This window comes from Myotis nattereri, assembly GCF_964212035.1.
Source record: "Myotis nattereri genome assembly, chromosome: 2".
In the NCBI taxonomy this organism is placed as follows: Eukaryota; Metazoa; Chordata; class Mammalia; order Chiroptera; family Vespertilionidae; genus Myotis; species Myotis nattereri.
Genome location: NC_138076.1, coordinates 203,873,481 through 203,895,710, shown reverse-complemented (window position 1 = coordinate 203,895,710; position 22,230 = coordinate 203,873,481). Strand labels below are relative to the sequence as shown.

Below are 22,230 nucleotides of genomic sequence, written 5' to 3'. Positions count from 1 at the left end.
GATTCTCATGTCATTTAATGCCTTTTTATTGATGAATTTATTTTGAGTAACTGCTCTGCATCTTGGCCCTGGCACTTCTCAAAGGTTTGGATTTGCAGGCGACATTGGTACAGAACGTTGGGAATCCACTGGGGCTGGGTAGGGAGTCTAGCTGTCACTCCCTTGGTTTTATGCTGATTTTCCCCCAGGCTGAGTCTTTTGGTTACATGATGTGCTATTGATGGTGACTTGGGCAAGAGGAAGGATGGAGGAAGGATTTAGCTTCTCAGCAAGTGCATAAACAAAGCACAACTTGGCGTCTTAAAACCCAAGGTTGGAGCAGAAGTGGCCTCCAGATAGGACATGCAGTAAAGCTTTTTGTAGCCAGAGCGGAGGCAGCTGCCAGAGGAGCTGAGTGATACTAATTTCACGGATCCACGTTTAATCATCGATGCCCTGTAAACCGAGCTCTCCGTTTTCCTCTTTTCAAAGGATCACCATTCCTAGAGTAAATGAATCTGGCCACGTGAAGCTGCCTCTGCTTTATGAAAAAAAAAATGACCATCCCAAACCCCAGGCTGTTAAAACCTGATGTTTTCTGTTGTCCAGAGAAGGGTGTTTCTGCTATAAATGAAAGACATGTCAGGGGGTATTCGAAGCTTTGTTTTGTTATTGTCAATTCTGCCAACAAGTAACATCTGTATTTATTTTCCAAACTCCCCCAAATGGCTGATTTGCATCTGTTTAGTTCTCTGAGTAACATTTCATTTCCTGACTTTACAGGTTGCTATAAAATCCATTCGTAAGGACAAAATTAAGGATGAACAAGACATGGTTCACATCAGACGAGAGATTGAGATTATGTCATCCCTCAACCATCCTCATATCATCAGTATTTATGAAGGTCAGTGATTTTTTTTTTTTTCATCCTCGTATCAGTTACCATTCCTCATACCATGGGACCTGCCAAGATTTTTAGGTAATTGCCCTTCTGGGCAGGAGCCAAGTATTTTTCCTCAGGATGCAAAAATAGCCGGGTGTTATCTCTTATTTAGTTACCTTGAATGCAACCAGACACACGTAGCACAACTCATTTTTGGTTATAAAATACCTCTGGCGGGTGCCTTCTTCCGGCTTCCCAGTGCCTTTGGTGGTTGCTAAGCAACCCACCCTATTGAATGCTGGTATGTGAGATAGCCTTGGTTTCTGAAAAATGGAAGTTTGTTGGGTGACCAAGTAAAGGTGGATAAATTGTCAACGTCATTCCCCAAAATTGATGCTCAGGGCAGGGTGTCATGAGTTACTCCAATTTAGGCTCTTTGAGTTAGGAAGTACCTTTGAGAAGATCCAATTAATGTTGAGAAAGAAGAGGGATCTGCTGGTGCAAATAGAGTCCAAGTGGTAGCTGGTGTTTACAGAAAGGCAGGGTGGGGCAAAGCTTATAAAACTGCTCTTGCTTCAACCTCCTTGCTCCCTCGTGGGAAGAAACGGAGAGTATAAATTTCCCAAATCTTCATTTTTAAAATATCCTGGAAAAATATTACACAAGCAATATGTGTTTATTGCAGAAATGATCAAAATATTAATGTTAAAATTAAAAAATACTTTCTGTTCTAACTCCCAGTTTGATAAAAAGCTCGCTATCCATGTTATATTTTTATCTACTTCTCTATATCTGTATGTGTCTTCACCCAAAGTGAGATCATACAGCTTATACTGTTTGTTAGCTTGATTGTTTTTCAGTTTTTATGTTATGCATCTCTTCCTATGTCAATAAATGTTCTCGCCCTAACTGGTTTGGCTCAGTGGATAGAACATCAGCCTGCGGACTAAAGGGTCCCAGGTTCGATTTCGGTCAAGGGCATGCACCTTGGTTGCAGGCATATCCCCAGTGGGGGGTATGCAGGAGGCAGCTGATCGATGTTTCTCTCTCATCGATGTTTCTAACTCTCTATCCCTCTCCCTTCCTCTCTGTAAAAAAAATCAATAAACTATATTAAAAAAATTTCCTACAAAGACATTTTAAAATGCTTTATAGTATTCCATTTATGGAAATGCCATCGTTTATTGAATTGTTGGCTTGTAGGGGACATTCTACTCCCTGTGTTGTCACATCATCTTCCCTCTGTGTGTCGGTGTCTAAATTTCCCCTTTTTATAAGGACACCAGTCACATTGGATTAACGTCCACCCTAATGACCTCATTTAACCTCAGTTATTTCTTTAAAGACCCCATATCCATATAGGGCAGCGATGGCGAACCTTTTGAGCTCGGCGTGTCAGCATTTTGAAAAACCCTAACTTAACTCTGGTGCCGTGTCACATATAGAAATTTTTTGATATTTGCAACCATAGTAAAACAAAGACTCATATTTTTGATATTTATTTTATATATTTAAATGCCATTTAACAAAGAAAAATCAACCAAAAAATGAGTTCGCGTGTGTCACCTCTGACACGCGTGTCATAGGTTCGCCATCACTGATATAGGGTGACATTCTGAGGCATTGGGAGTTAGAACTGCACTATGTAAATTTCAGAGGGCCCAGATTTAGCTCATAACACGAGTCATGGTTAGTTGGTGATCCTAGCACAGGAGTCTTCTGACCCCATTTGGTTTTTCCCCTCTGCCAGACCTCAGCCCTACGTTTTTGACCTCATGTCTTGTTTTGCTGGCTCTGTGGCTGAACTCCCTGCCTCAGGCATCCCCCTCAACCTGGCCTTTGCTGTCCTTTTCAACGCTGGGACATGGCAGGAACAGTGGGTGGCAGCAATGGTGGTGGGACCCGAGTCTGTGAGTTGATGGGCTGGTCTCTCAGCCTTTCACAGAGAGAAAGGAAACCTCTCTGGAAGCTGATTGGTTGACAGGGCAGTCAAGAGCCTTAGCTGAGTGCAGAGATGCATTAATTTGCATAATGAAAAACCAATGCCCAGGCATCGAAGTGGCTGTTTGGACAACAGTCAAGTGAATAGAAGCTGTTAAGGAACTTTGTAATTTCTTTTTCAACAAGGACCTTTATGCTTAAACACACACACACACACACACACACACTCACACTTACACTCATACACATACACACGTGTAGCATCAGCAGCAATAACAATAGCAACATGACAAAGCAATGGTGTAGCTCCCTTTATGTTTAGGAACTTGGGGATTTCATGAGGGAAGGCACCATCTTGGCTGTATTATCTGGTGATATTGAAATACTAGTTCCAGAGAAAAAGTAATTCATTCATAAAAAATATCAAGTAAGTGCTTAATATGTACCAGGCTCTGTTCTAGTGAACAAGATAAGCTCAGGCCCCATAGAGCTGACATTCAGTGAGTAGGCAAGTGAATAGATTAAGTGGCTTTTGAACTGAGACCTGAATGAGCAGGGAGTAAGTCTTTGGAAGAGTTTGGCATTCCAGGCAAAGGGAGCAGCATGTGTGGATGCTCAGAGGAGGGCAGGAGTTTGTGTTGGTAGAAGTGATAGAGGGCCTGTGAGGCTGTGAGGCTGAGATGGTGAGTGAGTACGATGGTGGCAGGAGAGAGGAGGTTGGAGAGGGCCAGATCTTGGTCACATTGGCAAAAGGAGGGAGTGTGGATTTTACACCAGGAATGAGGGCAAGCCATTGATTTTGATGAGGGAAATAGCATTTTTCAATTTGTACTTTAAAATAATACTAATAAAACTAGGAGTTGTTAAGTGTTTACCCTGTCCTAGTACATGTATTATCGAGTTTAATCCTTCCACCCATGACATACGAACTGTTAACATCTCTAACTTCATGGGGAGGAAAATGTAGTTTTTCCCAAGCTTACATCACCTAATAGATGGTGGGTCTGAAAGTACAACCCAGTCTCAGGGACATTCCAAAGCTGGTGCTCATAAAACTAACCAGGTCATTTGGTAGTCTGCAGCGACCCCCATTGGGGGGGCCTTGTCTAGACCCTGTGATGAGGGGAATTTCTGGCCCTCACAGAGATGGCTGTCTTAAATACAAGAGAGCATTAAATCCCAGCGTTGTGAGTATTTTAGAAGATATTGCTGCACAGCAGTCCATGGAAATGTAAGTTATTTATATATTATTCATAATACCCGCAAGCTCATAAAATCTGCGACCTCGCTGAATCAGCGCTGCTGTTGACCAAATCTCAAAAATAATCCCTGCAAACGTTTCTCTCTCAAACCAGCCCCTGGGGTTGCTCCCCTGTGGACCCACGGAGGAAGGTGATTAACCCACAAATCTGTCAACTGCCAACAGGAACCATGACTGGCTTCTGATGCCCAGTCCAATGAAAGGATGGAAATACACCTGCCAGTGTGGGATAGGAAGGGTAACCTAATCTAGAGAGAGAAAAGGAAGAAATCTCTGGCACCATCGCTCTCTGGACCCCTGTTTCCAGTCCGAGGAATTCCGTTCTCTCAGTAGGGAGGTAATTGACAAAATGGAAAGAGCAGCTGAAAAGGAAGTGCCCGCCAGAGCTTTCAACTTGGTTGCCTAGGATGGGAGAGATAAAAACAGTTTTTGCCTGAGGTTCTGATTTCAGGATCTGAGTTCAAACATCAAAGGCCCGGGGTCCCCCTCCCCGCAACCCCGCCCCTGTTTCCCTTTTGAAAGCCTAGGAGACCCAGTCTGCACAACCAAGAGAATGAACATCTTGTACTTTAGGGAACCTTAGCGCCCCATCTGGTAACAGGCCCCGTGGGTAAAGAGGAAAAGGCGAGGGAGTGGGGGCGATTGGGCCTTGCCTTCCCTTTTATGCCCTGGATTTTTTTTTTGTTCCTGGAAATCTCTCTTCCTGGCCCTGCACGTTTGGACTCTTTTTGGCCCCTGGCGTGGTGATCTGCTTTCATCGCGGCTCCTGTCTTAGGAAGGGCGATCCTGGCTTTCTGGGACGAAGGAGGAGGCCCATGTGGCATTGGTCAGCTGTAATCTGTCGCCTTTGGAAGAGTTTCTCAACTGTAAAATAACAAAACAAAATAGACAAACAAGCATGCCGTCTTTGATAAGCACGTGAGCCTCACGTCCTTGCCCTCTGAACCTCACACCTGCTGTCTGCAAGAAGATGGCAGAAGAGTCTGGGTTGTAGAAAATTCTCCAAATTCTTACCACGAGGACACTTTGGATGAGTTTACGATCAGTTGAACGTGCCTCTCATCTTCTTCCTAGAAGTACGCATTACAATTCCCTTCTTCGAGTTGCCTGTGCCTCCTGAGGTTCTGCTGGTTTTTCTGGCAGGGGATATTGTTTTTGGCCTTTGGTGAACATCACTGCCCAGAACAGCCAGCCAGAGATGAAGAGGAGAAGACAAGAGATAGGGTCTGTGGACAAGCCCACAGCTTTTTAGGATCTGTGCTGTTTGCTGCAGGCTTGTAGAAGGGCATTCCGCCTCCCGCCTCTCGCCTTCTCCTTCCCCTACTCTTGTGGCCAGGGGCAGCGGCGCTGATGTCTCACAGGACCCAGCAGAGGTCCTGGAGTCAGAAACTGCTGTTCTCAGAGGGTGGTCCAGGACCAGCTGCGTCAGCATCACCTGGTCCCACCCAGCCATACTGAATCCAAAACCTTAGGGGTGGGGCCCAGTGTTCCCACACACTCCTAAGTGTGAGAAGCACTCGCTGTATTGGAGAAACCCCTGCTCAGGAGGTCAGAAACCAAAGCAGGGCTGTATTGCTACCATTAGGTATTTGGAAATACCTACAGAGCAAGCCATTTACATTTTTTCTCTTAGGCTCAAGTATTCATTCTAATTTAGGTTTCTCAGGCAGCAAGCAAATCCTGATTTAGGCCCTTTAAAAGGCATGGGTCAGCTGAACTAATCTAACAAGGTCTGTTCTCGTTCACTCATTCACCTATTTAGTCATTTATTCCTTCGGTCATTCATTTCTTTTTACAAAAATGTATTGAACAGTTATGTTCCAGGTACTGTTCTACGAGGGTGAGTATCTTTATTGTCCAAATAGGCTTAGATTTGAATGAGCCAATTGCTCTACCAGTTTTTACTATGTGATCTTAGGCCAGTGACTTAACCTCTCTGAGGCTCAGTTATCTTTTCTGTTAGATGCGGCCAATAGCTAGAATCTGAATAGATAAGGTTGTGAAGAATGACTCCAATAATATGTAAAATAGTTAAGCACAGTGCTGGGTACATGCTCAATAAATGATATTGATTCTTCCCAATGTGATTGGTCTTTAGGGCTGTGAGAGGTCCTTTCTGGCTAGAGTAGAAACTCCTCTTGGGAGGTGCTGGAAGAGAAGGTTGACCAGATAGCCTAGATCAGTGATTCTGGATGCTGGATAACACATTAGAATCTCATGGGGGTATTTGTAAAAAATGCTGATGCCTCTGTGTTTAGATTTAGATTTAATTGACCAGGCTGAGAAATATGGACTTAGTCCTGCAACTAAGGGGAAATGAGAGCCCTGCTCTGTGAACTCGTCTTGGTCAGATCATTTGTCATCAGTGAATTCCAGAGAAGAACGTGTGTCTGGCAGCAGTGTGTCTAGTGAGCAGTGAGTGATACCTTTGGGCTTGGGTTTACTTCCTTAGCCATTTGGTTGCTGCCCTCATCAGGGACTCAGAGCCCCATGAAACAGTTTGTTGAACTTGGCAACGTAGTGTATTATGCTTGTGTTTACTCTTTTGAACCCATGGCGAATTGCTGAGCCTTTAAACACACGGCCTTTGCTGCCAGATCCACAAGTTCCACACGAAGTCTCTGCAGACTGGATGCAAAGGAAGGACTCGCCCCTGTTCATAACACAGCACCAGAGAGCTGTCTTCACTGTTAATCATGTGAACCAGCTCTTCAGCTGCAAGTCTGTCCAGCCACGTTTCTAATGAGTTTCCTATTAAGTTAGCTATTTGACCTTCAAGTGTATTATTTTCATTGTTTTCTTTTGATTACACCCAAGCCATTTTTCTGAAGGCTGGAGATTAGAAGTAAAACAACTGCAAATGAACGCTACTCCCTGGTTGTCCTGCCTCACCCTCTTGGGTTTCCTGGAATTCAGTATTTTCTAGTGCCTCAAATAATGCCTCTCGTACTTGAGGCTAATTTTTAAGGAGAAAACTGGAACCGTGTTGTCATTTAATGTGGGGTCTTTGGGAATTAACTGGGATGGCTCTGTTAATTTGCCCCTGGTAGTCATAGGCTGCATTTAGGGAGGCCCATAGGGTATAGAAGAGGTCCCACTGGCCACCGTGATTTCTGACAGGAGGTTCCTCTAGTCGGTATGGACTGAGATTGAGATCCACGCTTTGGCACCCCACTGGGGACTGAGGAATGGATCCTAGTTAAGGGATCGGGCTTGCTTCCACCTCAGGCTTTGTTGTCTTTGAGTGTTAGTTTTCTGTCTCCTCCATTCAGTCTCCTGCCTTCCCCATCCTTCAGCGCCACATGTATAATGTCAGATGCGGCTTCTGCGAATACATAGCCTTAATAATTTTGGATTTAATCCAGGCATATCTTCATTTGTTCTTTCTTAAACTAATACTTGCCGCTTAGTAATACCAGGCTAACCCTTATGCTTATTGTGAGCTATGATAATATTTACAATAAGGATAGTCTTCATTTCAACAGGTGAAGAAGCTGAGGCACAGAAAGGTCAAGTAACTTGCTAAGGTCACTCAGCTGGTAAATGGCAGAACCTAGTTTTGAACCCAGGTAGCCTGGCTCTGGGAGTCAGGGTCTTAACTACTGCACTACCTTGTCCAATGCGGGAGACTGGGATTTAGAGTGGACAAGATGAGCCGTACATGGTGGGTCAAGCAGTGCTAGAAGCAGAGGTGTGATAACCATAGGCCTGGCTTCATTGCCCAAATTAGGGGAGCATGCTTTTTTTCAGATGTTCACTGTATCAAGTAAAAGAGCCTTAGCTTCAGTCTGGGATGATTCTGAGATGTTCTGATCAATTGTCACTGCTCTCTCAGATTCAGGATTGTGTGTGAGAGTGTGTGTGTGTGTGTGTGTGTGTGTGTGTGTGTGTGTGTATGTGACAAAAAGGCTGAGACAGAGCAATAGAAAAATGATCAGGGAGACTGTGGGCATGGCTGACGAGTATGTGATGATGGCTGACAGAGCTCATCCCCTCAAAGCCCTGCTGGTTTCCATGGAAACACCACCAGGGATGGTTGTGGAAGGAGGGGAGTCCAATGGCTGGTCCAAAGTGGTGCATTTGATCTCCTCTTCCATGCAACTCCCCTCTATTTCCTGGCCATGCCCGTCCTCCTAGGATTTGATATTGGGCCCTCAAATAGCACTGTTAATCTTAGCAGGAGTGATTGGTTCTTGGTAAGCTTCTGCATCTCTGTCTTCTGCAGGTCACTTGCATACTTTCTTACCATTTCTTCTTCCTTCTATGGAGTCTACTGCTGGCAGTGGATGGCCTGGTTGGCTATGGTTCTTGGACATGCCAGCCAACATCTAGAAAGAGTTTGGGTTTAAGTGAACTGAAGAGCTTTTCATTGTCCAAACCAGGAAACACATTGACTCAACTCTGACCAGTTCATTGACAATGGGGAGCTGCCAGTCCAGTTTAATTTTCTCACTCTCACTGCCTTGGGCTTTTGGACTTAAGGGATCAGAAGACCATTCTGTGAAGCCATGAGCCCATGAGGTGTTTGAAATTTAGTTCTGGAGAGGAAACTCTTGAAGAGTGAATCTTGTATTGACTAACTGATGTAATTAGGTTGCAGACAGTTCTCGCAAAGGAAAGATGTCTCCATTTCTAAAATGGAAAATAAGCAATTTTCTGTGAGGATTCTACTGACCTTTAAGAAAAGAGCATCCCCGAGAAATGGAACAGTACTTCTGTCTGAGGTTTTAAGAAAGTAATAAAAATGCTGCCATGTGGGGAGGCAACGCCATGGAAGGAATGGCAGTTTCCTGGAACTAATTTGGGATATGAAGTTGACAGAAGGCAAAGGCAGGAAAAGAATTCAGACTGGTCCACTCTAGGCCCTTGGCCTTTTTTTGCTTAAAACCAACAAACTAATCTTCCTTTCTTAAGGTTACATGTCAAGCAGAAAGATATCCTCCAGTTTTTCGAACCTGCTCATCACAGAGTATCCTGTAAATCGATTCCCACCCTCTCCCTTCCCAAGCCCTTCATCTTCCTAAATGGCCTCCTGAATTTGGCTCTAAAATGGCTGGTGGATGGTTAAAATCCCAAGATCTCCTCACGCATCAGCATCTCTCCCAGGCCAGAGCATTGTTTTGATAATACGCATATTCTCAAGTTATACAGTTGTGTTATTAACCCCGAGGGCAGCAGGAGGGAATGGTTAGGAGTTGGGTAATTAGCGTGGTTGTGAAAGCCAGACAAATCAGGAGGCAGAACTGGGCTGTCAAACTGAACATCTGATGAAATTCAGAATTAATTTGGAGAAGTCGCTGTTGCCATAGCGACCAATCCCCATTCTTCTTTGAAATGGAAAATAAACAGAAAACAAGCAAAACAATTCAAGTTGGTGTCTGGGAAGAAGGCCCTTCTGTGGGACAGTAGAAGAGAACGAAGAGAGTTTGGATATTTTAGGATAAGCTGAAACAATGGTTAACACACTCTCCTGCAAACAAAGCCCAAGTCCTTTGTCATGGGTCAGTTCCACGCCTGCTTTCTCTAGGAATCTTTTCAGGCCCATTCAAGTTACCTCACCCATCTTTCTGATCATCTGGGTACTTAAAGCCTATATGGTATAGGTGAGACCTTGATTTATTTGTGAAGTACTAGTTTTATTCAACCAGATAGCAACTCTGGAGAACAAAGACCGTGTCTTATGCTATGATTGCATTCTTTTAAACACATAACAAAATGCTCAGAAACATGTTTCAGGTAGGCTGATAAAAGAGCATTTTTAGAAGAGACAGTGATGTTGATTCTCTTTTATGAAAGAGAATCTTTACTGAGTATTAGGTAAGGAGAGTCCAATAATTGGCTCTTGGTGTATAAAAATGCAACTGATATCTGAATATTAATATTCTGTCCTGCTACATTATTGAGTATTATGTAAGATGGTGTGGAGTTGTGGCAAGAACATAAGCTTTTGAGTCACACAGATTTGGGATCAGATCCAGTAAGGATCTGCCCAACAGAAATGCATAGAGATGAGCGTTAAAAGTCATGCATGAGAATGCTCGCAGCAGCACTGCTCATATTGACCCCCACCTTTCCAATGCAAATGTCTGTATCAACTGTAGAATGGATAACTAAACCATGATGCATTCACAACATGGAGAACTCTACAAGCATGGGTGTGAACAGTCTTTGACTACATGGAATAGCATGGATTATTCTTACAAATATAATGTTGAGCTAATGAAGCCAGACAAAAAAGAATATGTACTGCATGATTTCATTTTTAGAAAACTTGAAATGCCAAACTAATCTGTGCTATTAGCTTATATTTATGATATTCATGATATTGGTGGAGATATGTGTATACACACAAGCACACACACTTGGGGAGATGGGTAGTGACAGAAAGAGGCCCTGGGGGGTGTTTGCAGGGTGCTGGCCACATTGTTTCTTGATCTCAATGCTGATTTCCTATTTATGAAGTAGGAATAATATTAATACCTATCTCATAGGAGTGTTAGTATTAAATGTGAGAATCCAGGGCATGAGGTAATGGTTCAATAAATGTGAACTATTGTTATTCTGAATAAGCCTTCCGGGGAAGGAGCGATAGCTGTCTGGGGAGGCTCTGGAGAGAAGAGAGCCCTGGACTATTTCATAGGTCCAGGATCCTGGATGCTACCCTGTCCTTTGTTCCACGTTTTTATCATTCTTGGCGATGTCTGGTCACTTGTGTCTGACTCCTCCTACCCAGAGCTCCCTGGGGCCTTCAAGGCCTCTGTGTTACATTCAAGGCCTGCTTCTTCTTTCTCTTCTCTCTCTTTTTAAAAAAATTACCTTTATTGATTTCAGAGAGGGAGGGAGAGGGAGATAGAGAGAAGCATCAATGATAGGAGAGAATCACTGATCAGCTGCCTTCTTGCAGGCCCCCCTGCTCTCCTGCCCGCCCCCTCCCCCAGCACCCCATCGAGCCTGCAATCCAGACATATATCCTGACCCGGAATTGAACAGTAATCTCCTAGTTCATAGGTCAATGCTCAACCACAGCCACGCCTCTTGTCTTAATCCCTGGCACCCTGGTAGTTCTGCTCCTATTTCTACCCTCTTTCACGTTTCCTTCTCCAGGGCCAGCCTTTCCTCTCCTTCTTAACCTTGTAAAGACTTCCTTTAGTATCCTCAATGCCGTCCACAGAGTGGGTGCTTCATAAAAATTTGTCGTTGTGCTGACACACAGATCTTCAGCACGTGGACGTGGGCCCAGCGCTGTGGGCTGACTCCAGCCGAGCTAGGTTTCCGTTCAGGGCTTTGATTTTCCCGGTGGGCCTGGCCTGTCAGGGGCCATAGTTTTCCTTACCACTCTGGAGCCACTGGGCTTCTGGGTAAAACTGGCCAAGAGACACAGGCTTTCATTTTTCAGAAAGGAAACCCTTCCCAACTGGTGGAAAATAAGCTTTTGCTTAGTGACTAATAACATAAACACAGACAAGATTTCTGGGCTTATAAATAACCAGCTGTAAAAGTGCCCAAGGGAAGCAGCCCTTTTTGCCATAAGAATGGCCAAGAGCGGTCCTGTCACCTCACTGATAGTGACCTGACTGTGGGCATGGAGCCTTGGGCCGTGGGTGCGGAAGCCGGTCATTCTTTAGAACAGATTCCCAAGGCCTCGCTCTCATACATTATAAATCCCGGGCTGTTCTGGAAAAATAATAGTTGATCTATAAGGTTCTTTTTGCTTGAAAATACTCTGGTTCTGCAGCAGCCACAGCATGTTTTAAAGAGCTACGTTGGCGGGGGGAGAGAGAGGCAAGTCTTAGGGTTTTGTTTTGCCAGAAGCTGCCTAAGAGGCAGATGAAGTAATTACGAGAAGAGCTTCCATTTACTGAGCACTGGCCAAGGCACTGTACGGAGGATGCTGGGCCCGGCAGCTCACTGAATCCCACGTGACTGGGATCGTTAACCTGGCTTGACCGTTGAGGAAGCCGAGGGTCAGAGGGTTTAGTGCATGTGAGTAACAGTACAGTGAATAATAGTGCAGAGCATGGAGTGTGTAGTCAGACCACGGGCTCAGGCCTGCCTTGGCCTCGTCTGAGCTCTGTGGCCATGGCATTACTAACCTCTCTACACCCAAGCTTTATCATCTGTTGAATGGGGGATACTCATAGGACCAAAGCCATAGGGCAGAATTCATGCAGAATGCTATTAGTCCAGTGCCTGCACATAGTAAACCTTCAGTAAGTGCTGCCTTTGTTAGGAAGGGCTCAGGAAGCTTCACGTATGGACACCGCATTGCCTTCTTGAAGAAGCATTGATGCTTCCAGTCTAGAACGGTTGTTTGCCTTTAGCTAATCTAGAGTTCCAGTGAGGGCCATGACCATGAGACTCCAGCTCTTTCCTGTGGGAGGGCTGAGGGTGGGGTTCCAGAGCCAGGCCTGGCCACTTGGACATTTTTCTCACCTGGCTGCAACCCCCAGCTCCACCTGCAACAGTGAGGAGCCGATTTTATCAGTTGGGTATCATCTCATTCATCCAGTGTTTTCCACATTGGCTCCTGGTGAGTTCCTGGGGATTATAATAGGAATATTGAAATGACCAAAGCAACCTGCAAAGCTCTTGAGTTAAAGAAACCATATTCTCCAAGGGGCCATCCAGTCTTAACATTTTCCAAATTATGTTACCTCAGTTTGACCATGGAACCCCATTTGCCTCAGAATAGCTTTCAGGGCTAGTGCTCCATGGAACATGCATTTGGAACTGTTCCCCACCCCCTCCAAATGCAGCCAGCAGCCGGGCAAGAGTGAACGATGGGAAATCAGGGAGGATGGGGATTTGGAGCAAGGGGTGGCCGGCGATGTGGAACAGGTGGACAGGATTGGGATATACTTTAGAGGTAGGATCAGCAGGACTTAGTGATGCAATCTGCTTAGTAAAATATTTGGCATATTGAAGTGTGTTGAACTGAACTGCATTTATGTCTCCTTGATACCTTGTCAGCCAGTTGGGAAAGGAAGAAGCCAGTGGCTGAAACCACCCTTTGGTTTGCAGGGGGCACTGACCCACACCTTCTGATAGACACTGAAGGGACCGCTGGCTTTGACCTTCAGTCTTTGGCATCAGACTTTCTGGGGTGTGAGGCTCCTTGTTTCTTTCCCTGTCAAGTACTTTCCTTCTCCTTCCTCCTCCCACCCCTTGTAAAATGAGGAAACGCTCTGCCCGAGTTTGGGAATATCACCCTCTCATTGTTGGAGCCCGAGCCATGCATCCTGAGGCAGCTTTTCCTCTTTCCAAAGTTTATTGTTAATGAAAAGTGCAAACCAGGCTGAAATCCCTGGCAGGAGCCGGAGCCGCAGGGTACACCGAGGCCAGCAGACGCAGGAGCAGCCAATTTTATCTGGCTGTTCTCACTCTCCTCCTCCTCTCTGCCCTCCTCCTTCCCCCTTAGTTTTATCAGGGAGGTTTGGCTGGACTTGAAGGAGCCAAAAAGGACCGGAGGGGGTCTGAGTTCCTAGCGGCAGTGACAAGGTGTGGGAGGACAGGGGACCCAGGCCTGGGCACATTCCAGTTTAATTCAGTCCTCCGTGTGTGTGCACGCTCGTGTGTGTGTGTGTGTGTGTGTATGTGTGTGTGTGTGTGTGTGTGTGTAGTAGTAGGCCCTGGGGGTCCAATAATATTGATACGAATTGTAATAGCTAACATTGAGTGCATGCCGTAAGGACAGGCCTTGTTCTAAGCATTTAGCATACCACTTATCAACAAACTCTCCCAGCAGTTCTAAGAAGTACATCCTAATATTATGCACATTTTATAGCTGACTAAACTGAGGCACAGAGAGGGCAAGCAGCTTCCCCAGAGTCACACAGCAAGTAAGAGACAGATCCAGGAATCCTACTTGCCAGTGTCTGGTTTCAAAACTGTAGTTTTTGTCTCAAAGTTCAGGCAGGCAGAGGAACTGGATATATAAACTAGCAAATAAATTCATGTAGTTTGAAAGTCCTATGATGCAAGTGCAGTAAAAAGCAGAAGGAAGGCATAGTGGAAGCCATATTTGAGTTCATTCTCAACTGATGAGTTAGAAGAGCATGGAAGTGGGAAACAGTTGTGTGTGTGTGTGTGTGTGAGAGAGAGAGGGGGGGGAGAGAGAGAGAGAGAGAGAGAGAGAGAGAGAGAGAGAGAGAGAGAGAGAGAAGGAAACAGAAACAGCAAGGAGTCCTGCATTGGTGGGCATTGGGCATGTAGTGCCTTACTGGGATTGGTAGAAGCTGGTGAGATGGAGGAAGGTAGTCGGGGTCCTTCAGGGAGGGTCTTGGGTAGCCTAAAAAGGAGTGTTTTTATTTTATTTTTTATAAAATATGTCCTGGGAGTGAAGGTTTTAAAAAACAATTATTATTTTGTCTTTGCTCAAAGGGCATTTTATGTGAAATCCAAAATATGAAACAGCAGCAGAGTCCCTTTGGTTGAGGCAGTGCTGAGGACCAGAGCCTGTCCTTCGAGGCCTCCCCAAGCCCAGCGCTCAGGCATCTGCCTGGAACTCCAGGACCTCTGACGAGCAGAGTTTTGAACATGTCGCTGTTTGAGAATATCAGGGTTGGGAGAGAAGCACTTAGTGATATGTAATTATTTACTACTAGAGGCCCAGGGCACGAAATTCTTGCAAGAACAGGCCTTCCTTCCCCCAGCTGCTGGCACTGGCTTCCCTCTGGCACCTGGGACTGGGGCTTCCCTCACAGCCCTGGCATCGTCCAGAAGGTCATCTGGAAGGATGTCTGGTCTAATTAGCATATTAAGCTTTTATTATTATAGATGATTGTCCAGAATGCACTTATGAAGGTTTAATAAATATTAATTGAGCTCCTAGGCCAACTAGCACACCGGGTGCTTGGGATACATTAGTGAATGAACTGGAACCACCCTCATTTACAGTCTAACGGAGGAGACAAAATAAACAAATACAGAGAATTGTTGTATGATAAGGCTAAGGGTCCACAGGATCATATAGGACCTGGTGAGCCACATTTGAAACTTTGGGTTTTATTTTGAGTGAGATGAAAAGTCTGGAAGGTTTTAAGCAAAGAGATGACAAGATCATCACCGACTTTGGGTCAGAGGAGCTTGGTAGGTCCTGGTAGCTAGTCCATATAAAATAGTTTGTCCAGTAACAATAGTGATGATATCGCCCACTTGGCTGGAAAACTCGCCCAACTCCTCGTGATGTTGAACGGCCCAAATTGTGTCCTTCCCGGTAGCTGTTTGCCCCGCCCCTCACTCAGTGACATCTCTGTTTAAGTGAGATTGCTGGATTAACAGGGTGTTTGTCTATTGCTGCTCCCCCCACAGTGTTTGAGAACAAAGATAAGATTGTGATCATCATGGAATACGCCAGCAAAGGGGAGCTGTATGATTTCATCAGCGAGCGGAGACGTCTCAGCGAGAGGGAGACCAGACACTTCTTCCGGCAGATCGTCTCGGCCGTTCACTATTGTCACAAGGTACCGGCCGGCCAGAGCTTTGGCCACAGATGGTGTCTATGGCATCACGTGTTTGTTTGTTTTCACATTATAAGGGTAATGTCTGTTCATTACAGTACTTATGGAGAATTTACAAAGTGAAAAGAAGAAAATTACCACCATCCATAATCCCAGAATCCAGCAATAACTCATTGTTGACATTTTTGTTTCTTTCTAATCTCCTTCCTCCTACTTTTAACATTTGTTTTTTATTTGAATTTTTTATTTAGAATGATTTTAGATTTACAGCAGAGTTTCCCAATAGCGCAGAGAGTTGCCATATACCCCTGACTCAGCTAACCCTATGGTAACATCTTACCATAATAATTACTGCAGTATGAATGTACCAACATTCTTATGCTGCCATTAACACAACTTCAGGTTTTATTGGGATTTCACCAGTTTTTCCACCAATGGCCTTTCTCTGTTCCAGGAGTAATGCATTGCCTAATTTTTACAAAGTTTGTGTCATATTTTTTCACTCAGTATTTTAATCTAAACATTTTCCTATGTTACTAAAAAGTCTCTGTAATTATTGTGATTGTTGGACATGTAGGCTGATGCCAGTTTCTGGTTATTACAAATAGTGATCAACGTTTTTAGACGGTGACCTTTTCCTCTCATTTGAATAATTTGCTTAAGAGAAATTTTAGAAGTGGAATTCCTGCACCACAGGTTCTGAACCTTTCTCTGCTCTTGGTCCCTTTTGTTGCGTTGATTGCTTTCAAAGGGGTGACACATAGATGTTCATGTACATCCTGTCGCAATACACCCGATTGGATGTGCTCATCATACAGCCACGGGTTACCAGCTGTGGGCAAACTATGGATCCGGCCTGTTTGAAATGAATAAAACAAAACAAAAAAAGACCGTACCCTTTTATGTAATGATGTTTACTTTGAATTTATACTAGTTCACACGAACACTCCATCCATGCTTTTGTTCCGGCCCTCTGGTCCAGTTTAAGAACCCATTGTGGCCCTCGAGTCAAAAAGTTTGCCCACCCCTGGGTTAGCCACTGTTGGCCTCTGGAGAAGGAAATGGAGTCCCCAGATAATTCCAAGCCACAGTCCAGCCATTAATGTTATTAATCATCTTATTTACACCCTCCCCCCGCCCCCCCCCCCGCCCCGAACTATCATACCTTGAACACTCATTCACTTTGAGGACAGCAGTGACTTGAACCCAACATGGCATACCAAATAGTCAGTTTCTTCACACAAATGACTGTAGTACAGGGTCCCCTGGTTTGCCAAGTATTCTGGTTCGTCAGTAGTGGCTCTGGGAGTGATTAGAAAATGATTATTCAGATCTAAAACCCGTAACCCAAGGTCCTGATTATTCAGATCATACAACAGTGTGTATTTTATCACCAGGCATCATCAAAAAGCATTGCAGATGGTACTTTTATTACTGGAAGTTTCAGCATACTAAGGGACTTTATTAGACTCATTCCATTGTAAAAAAGAGGAATGTAGCAGTGTAAACCGAACGACTCCCAATATTGAAAGCAAAGCAGAATCAGGTACCTTGTATTTCATATCTTTCATCGAGGAGCCTGATTTTGTGCATTTTTTTTGAATTCAAAACACAACCTTGAAGGTTTGGATTAGAAAAAGTCTCAGAAAAATATATGTCCTTTTCTTCTCTCTGGTCAGTACTTTTGGAGATGTTAGGGACTGGCAAAAGGAAAGGAGAATAATAAAGAACCAATTGGAAAAAGGGGGATTCTGAACTAAGAAAATCTTGACTGAAAGACAGAATTTCTAGGCAGTTCATTCGCTTAAAAGAGCAGCTTGGCTTGTAAATGTCCTTTATGCCGAATAATGTTAACAGTTCTCTCCCTGCTAATTTTCTGCCCAGCCCGGAATAGTTGGTTCTTTCCCTTCCACTCCTCTTCCCATGCCCACCATGAAAAGATCATTGGGTTTTAAAAGAGAAGCGAGCACACCCGTTGTTCCTGCTGTAGATACAGGCCAACAGCCTATTGGCTGATGACTCTTTTCACCTGTTGGTGGGCTGGCTGCTTGTCACTGCAGCTCAGCTCCCAGCCTTCCTAGAGCTTACCTGAATGGGTAGGTCATCCAGGGTGGCAGCGACCTGCCGACCTGCTGTGGTCAACCCAGTGGCGACAGTCTCACCAGCCTCCCCCACCTTCACCCTTTACCTGCATTGAGTCCCACCGAGCAGAAGGGGACTTTGAAAATCTTCCCTCCCAGTTGCTGAGGAAACACCCATGGTAGCAACTTGGTTATCCTCAGAACAGATTGAACCAGGCTTCTTTCCAGCATTGAGGAGGCAGGCAGTCAGGCAGGCAGGCAGACAGACAGACAGACAGGCAAGGTCTGGGAGCCCTGCATTCTGAGTCCCCAGCAGAGAAATCTGCTTCTTCCCTGGGAATCACATCACAGACAGACATGGTTTGCCGCCGCCTGGGACTGTGTTGCTTTCACACAGTGGAATGACATTCCGACAAAGGATCCCCCTGCTGTTTTACAGGCTCTGGGGGAGAACGGATTCCAGTCATTTTTCCCTTAACCACACAGCAAGTGACTAATGCTCTGCTGTCGCGGTCTCTGGCGGGAGCTGCATGACAGCGAGAGCAGCCCTGAAGGATGGAGGCGAAGACCACCGGGCTGGTGCATCTTTCATCTGTCAGATGCTTCCCTTTGCTCTGCCTCCGCCTTCCTCTCTCTCTCTCCCTCTCTTTCTCTCATCCCATCCGCTCCCATTCAATTCCCCGCCTGTCTTCTCATTTCAGAACGGTGTGGTCCACCGGGACTTGAAGCTGGAAAATATACTGCTCGATGACAACTGCAATATTAAGGTAAACCTCTTGCCTTGATGATTGATATGCAGGGCCTGGGGGTGGCATCCGGTGGGGGTTTAAGCTGCTCCAAACGACGGCTTAGAAATAAGGTGGCCACTTCCTTCCCCGGCAGGCGGGTGGGGAGCGTCACTGGGCTTGAGTCCTCAGTTCAAACTCCGTAAGCCATTTACCCATGTTCAGCTACATGCCAGACATTCTTCTTCATGCTGGGATAATTAGGTGACTAAAATACAGTCTCTGTCTTCAGCAAGTTCATGGTCCACAATCATTACAATCATTGCCATAAAAATACTTAGTACAATAACATGTACGTTACGTATTTCAAATCATCTTTGCCTGATATCATTTAAATCCGATCTTTACAAGAACCTTAGGAGATAGGTCCTCTTGTTTGCATCATTTCCTAGCTAGGGACACTGCGGCACAGAGAGGTTAAGTAACTTACCCAAGGTCACACAGTGGTAGGTAGTGGATTTGGGATTTGAACCCACGTCTTTCTGGCTCATGAGCCCTCACTCTAGCCACTATGCTTGGTTTGCCTGCAGGGCCCCAAGTTACCTTAGAGCTGGGACACTTTCCCTGCCACTTGCTGTCACTCCCCTCCCTCCCACCCTTGAGACCTGCCTGGGACTGGGAAGCTGATGGAAAGGGAGGTGGTGTTCGCTGTTGGGAAGGAGCACCCCGTCTAGTGATGGAGTTTACTTTTACGGAGAGTATTATTGCTGGCTGCTGCTGGAGCTGGAGAAAGTGCTCCTGGCCAATAGGGTTCAAGTGCCTCCTGCAGAGCACTCGGGACGTCCCTTTGATCCCATCGGCAAAATAAGCAAATACGGTTTCAAAATAAACGGAGCTCACCGCGTGGGTTTCATTATGAAATGGCCTCAGTCCTCCTGGCACCGGGGGATCCCTCTAATTAGCCGCCGGTGACGTTAGTGCCTCCTCCCTGGCCCCAGGACCAAGCCTGGGAATGACCTTGCATCGCCCTCTTTTGTTGTTGTTGTTGCTCTAAGTTGAGGGGGTGCATCACGGGGGACTCTTTCCTTGCTTGGAAGGATGGAGTTGCTTTGGCATCTGACCATCGTTAGTCATCATCATCCTTCGAGAGGCTCCTGGAAGCCACGTCCGGTGACATCTTGCTTTTGCGAGTGGTTGACTGTGGTCACATAGTTCTGTGTAGTCCTTAGACTGAGGAGAAAAGAGTTGGTCAGAGCAGCTTTCTCTAGGAACAGGAAGTGAAATCTTCAGTTCTGGCCGAGTAGCTGGAGAATTCGAGCAGGAGGCTAGATGCACAGTTAGGACACTCCATCCTGTGTGGCTTACTAGTTCCTTGACATTGGGCAATGCACTTCACCCTGTTAACTAGAAAATGGGGTAACAGCAATGCCACAGGCTTGTTTGGAGGAGTAAATGAGATAGTTTGCGTTTAGCTTTATACACTGCTGAGCACTGTGTAGTGAGTCAAGGTAAGAGCAGTGGCTTTGGAGGTGGCTCGCCTGGGTTTTGAATGGCAGCCCTGCCTGTTACTAATGGCAGTATTTTGGATAAATGACTTGCCTGCCTAAATCTCAGTTTCCTCATTTGTCCAGTAGGGTTGCCAGTCCATCTCTGATGATTGTTGTGGATTTGTTCACCCTTTCACTGAGTGTTTCCAGAGCAGTTACTGTGTGCCATGCCCTGTTCCCATTCCGGGGGAGGCAATGACAAACATGAGGATTTTAGACAACATATAGTCAAAGCACTTAGCACTTAATGCTTCATGTCCGAGGTGCCTACTTAAATGGGTGGTCCCTGGGGAGGAAACTGGACAGGACACCAGTTGCTTTGAAGGTACCTGTTGGTCAGGCCATGGCTAGAGAATTGGCTTCTGGTTTGAGGGACACATTCTAAGGGTTTGTGTCATCCACCCTGTTAACTTCCTCTGCAGATTCTTCCTCCCACCTGCCCCCAGAGCTCTCCAAACTAAATGTAGTCTTACAAGGCCTGGAATGTGAGCCTCTCACTTGGGGGTTGGGTTCTGTAGTACAATGTGACCTCTTGCTCCCATGATGTAGTCCCAGAAGTGATAAGGCACATAGCTTCCTAGGGAGTCATAGACTTGCCCAGAGGAAAAGAATGGTTAGAATTCTGAATGCAGCTGAGCTGGGAACAATAGGCAGGAGCCCAGGAGAATAGCTCATTGGCATAAGCAATAGTGCCATGGTGTTGGGCCTCCCAGTTCCCAGGACCAAGTCCTTCAATCTAGGATCCCTGTCCATTAGGTGGGGAAATTGCAGACATAGCACATTATAGAAATTAAGGTTTGGGTCATATCTTTTTCTTTAGGATTCTTTTTTTTAAAATATGTTTTTATTGATTTCAGAGATGAAGGGAGAGAGAGATAAAGACATCAATGATGAGAGAGAATCATTGACTTGCTGCCTCCTGCACACCCCCGTTCCTTACTAGGGATCGAGCTGGCAACCCAGGCATGTACCCTGACCAGGAATCCAACCGTGACCTCCTGGTTCATAGGTTGATGCTCAACCACTGAGCCACATCAGCTGGGCTAGGATTCTTAATCCTTAAGATTTTTTTGTTTCTGGCATTTACTAAGGAAACACACACACACACACACACACACACACCTCCTGAACAGAAACTAAACCCTCCCATTCTCTGACACGAATCCTTCCTTCTGCTTAGTCAAGGAATGCTGCTAGGATCTGAGACTCCTAAAGCTTGAAAGAACCTTGAGGGTCATTTCCAAACCCTTTGTTTTAATGATTATGGTCCAAAAAGTCCAACTGATGTGCCCAGGGTCAGACACAATGTAGATGAAATTAGTGTGTCTTTGTTTCCCTGGAGTGTGGCACGGTGCTTGTCACACAGTAGGTGCTCTTAAGCTGTTTGATTGGAGTGAAGGGATGACAGCCAGGATTAGAATTCAAATGTTTGACTTCCAGACAAATTCTCTTTTCATCATCTCACACCCACTTCCAAGGTTTTTAAAAATGTGTTTCAGCTGGTGTTGATTTGTCTTCCGGCTGGATATGCTCAGCTCTTCCCAAGTCAGCATTTTGCTGAAAACATATTTATGAAAGGGCACTTGTGATAAAGGCAGCAGGCACAGACACATGGCTGCAAGCTGGGCTCCCAAGTTCAAGAGAGCCCATGTCATCTGTATCTGGACAAGGGGACCATTGACACTGATGGCCAATGGATTATGAGCAGCGAGATGCCTCTGGGAGCCCCCTCATGTGTCTCTCTAAATGTGGGTGCATTCCCCCAATTCCAAAGGTAGAGGGCTGTTGCTCAGGAAGCCTGTAAAAATGCTACTGGTTTAAACTTGTCACATGTCGCTGCAGTTTCGGTGGGAGCCATGCAACTGTTCCTCGTCCCTTCCCTGCCTGATGTTGATTGGCAAAGAGCACATCTGGCATTGGGAATTACTTATCTGGCCAGTGCGAGAGGGTGTGGCTTCTAGAAATATTCACACAGTCGGTCAGCAGAAAGAATGAGAGCAATGTGCTTCTTTGGGTTGCATTCCGTACTCCGAGGAGAAGCATGTCTACCAAAATAGACACCCAGGATAGCATTAATTTGCAATTAATAAAAAAAAAAATAACGGGCCAGATTTCACATCCCATTCTCTGGGAGAATGGAACGCCGACAATTCCCATGGGAGGCTCCTGTAAAAACACACACAAAAAAACGCCTTACAATGAGAAGAGGTCCAGGCACCAGGGTCAGCTGACCTCCTCAAAGAGGGCTGAGAATGTAGTGAGCTCCCAGGACTCAGAGTAGAGGGGCGGAGGGGAAATGGCCTGTTGCCCCTGATGACAATGGAAACTCAGCTGCTGGGGCTAAGAAAAGAAGC

General features: G+C 45.5%; 1 protein-coding gene across 1 annotated transcript in view; it reads left to right on the top strand.

The window, feature by feature from the left end:
* NUAK1 (NUAK family kinase 1) overlaps positions 1–22,230 on the top strand; it is a 71,319-nt gene that overhangs the window by 31,281 nt on the left and 17,808 nt on the right. Inside the window, exons 2-4 of the mRNA XM_081082722.1 lie at positions 763–883; positions 15,375–15,526; positions 18,306–18,371. Of these exons, the coding sequence (XP_080938848.1) occupies positions 763–883; positions 15,375–15,526; positions 18,306–18,371 (339 nt within the window). The remainder of the gene's footprint in view (positions 1–762; positions 884–15,374; positions 15,527–18,305; positions 18,372–22,230) is intronic.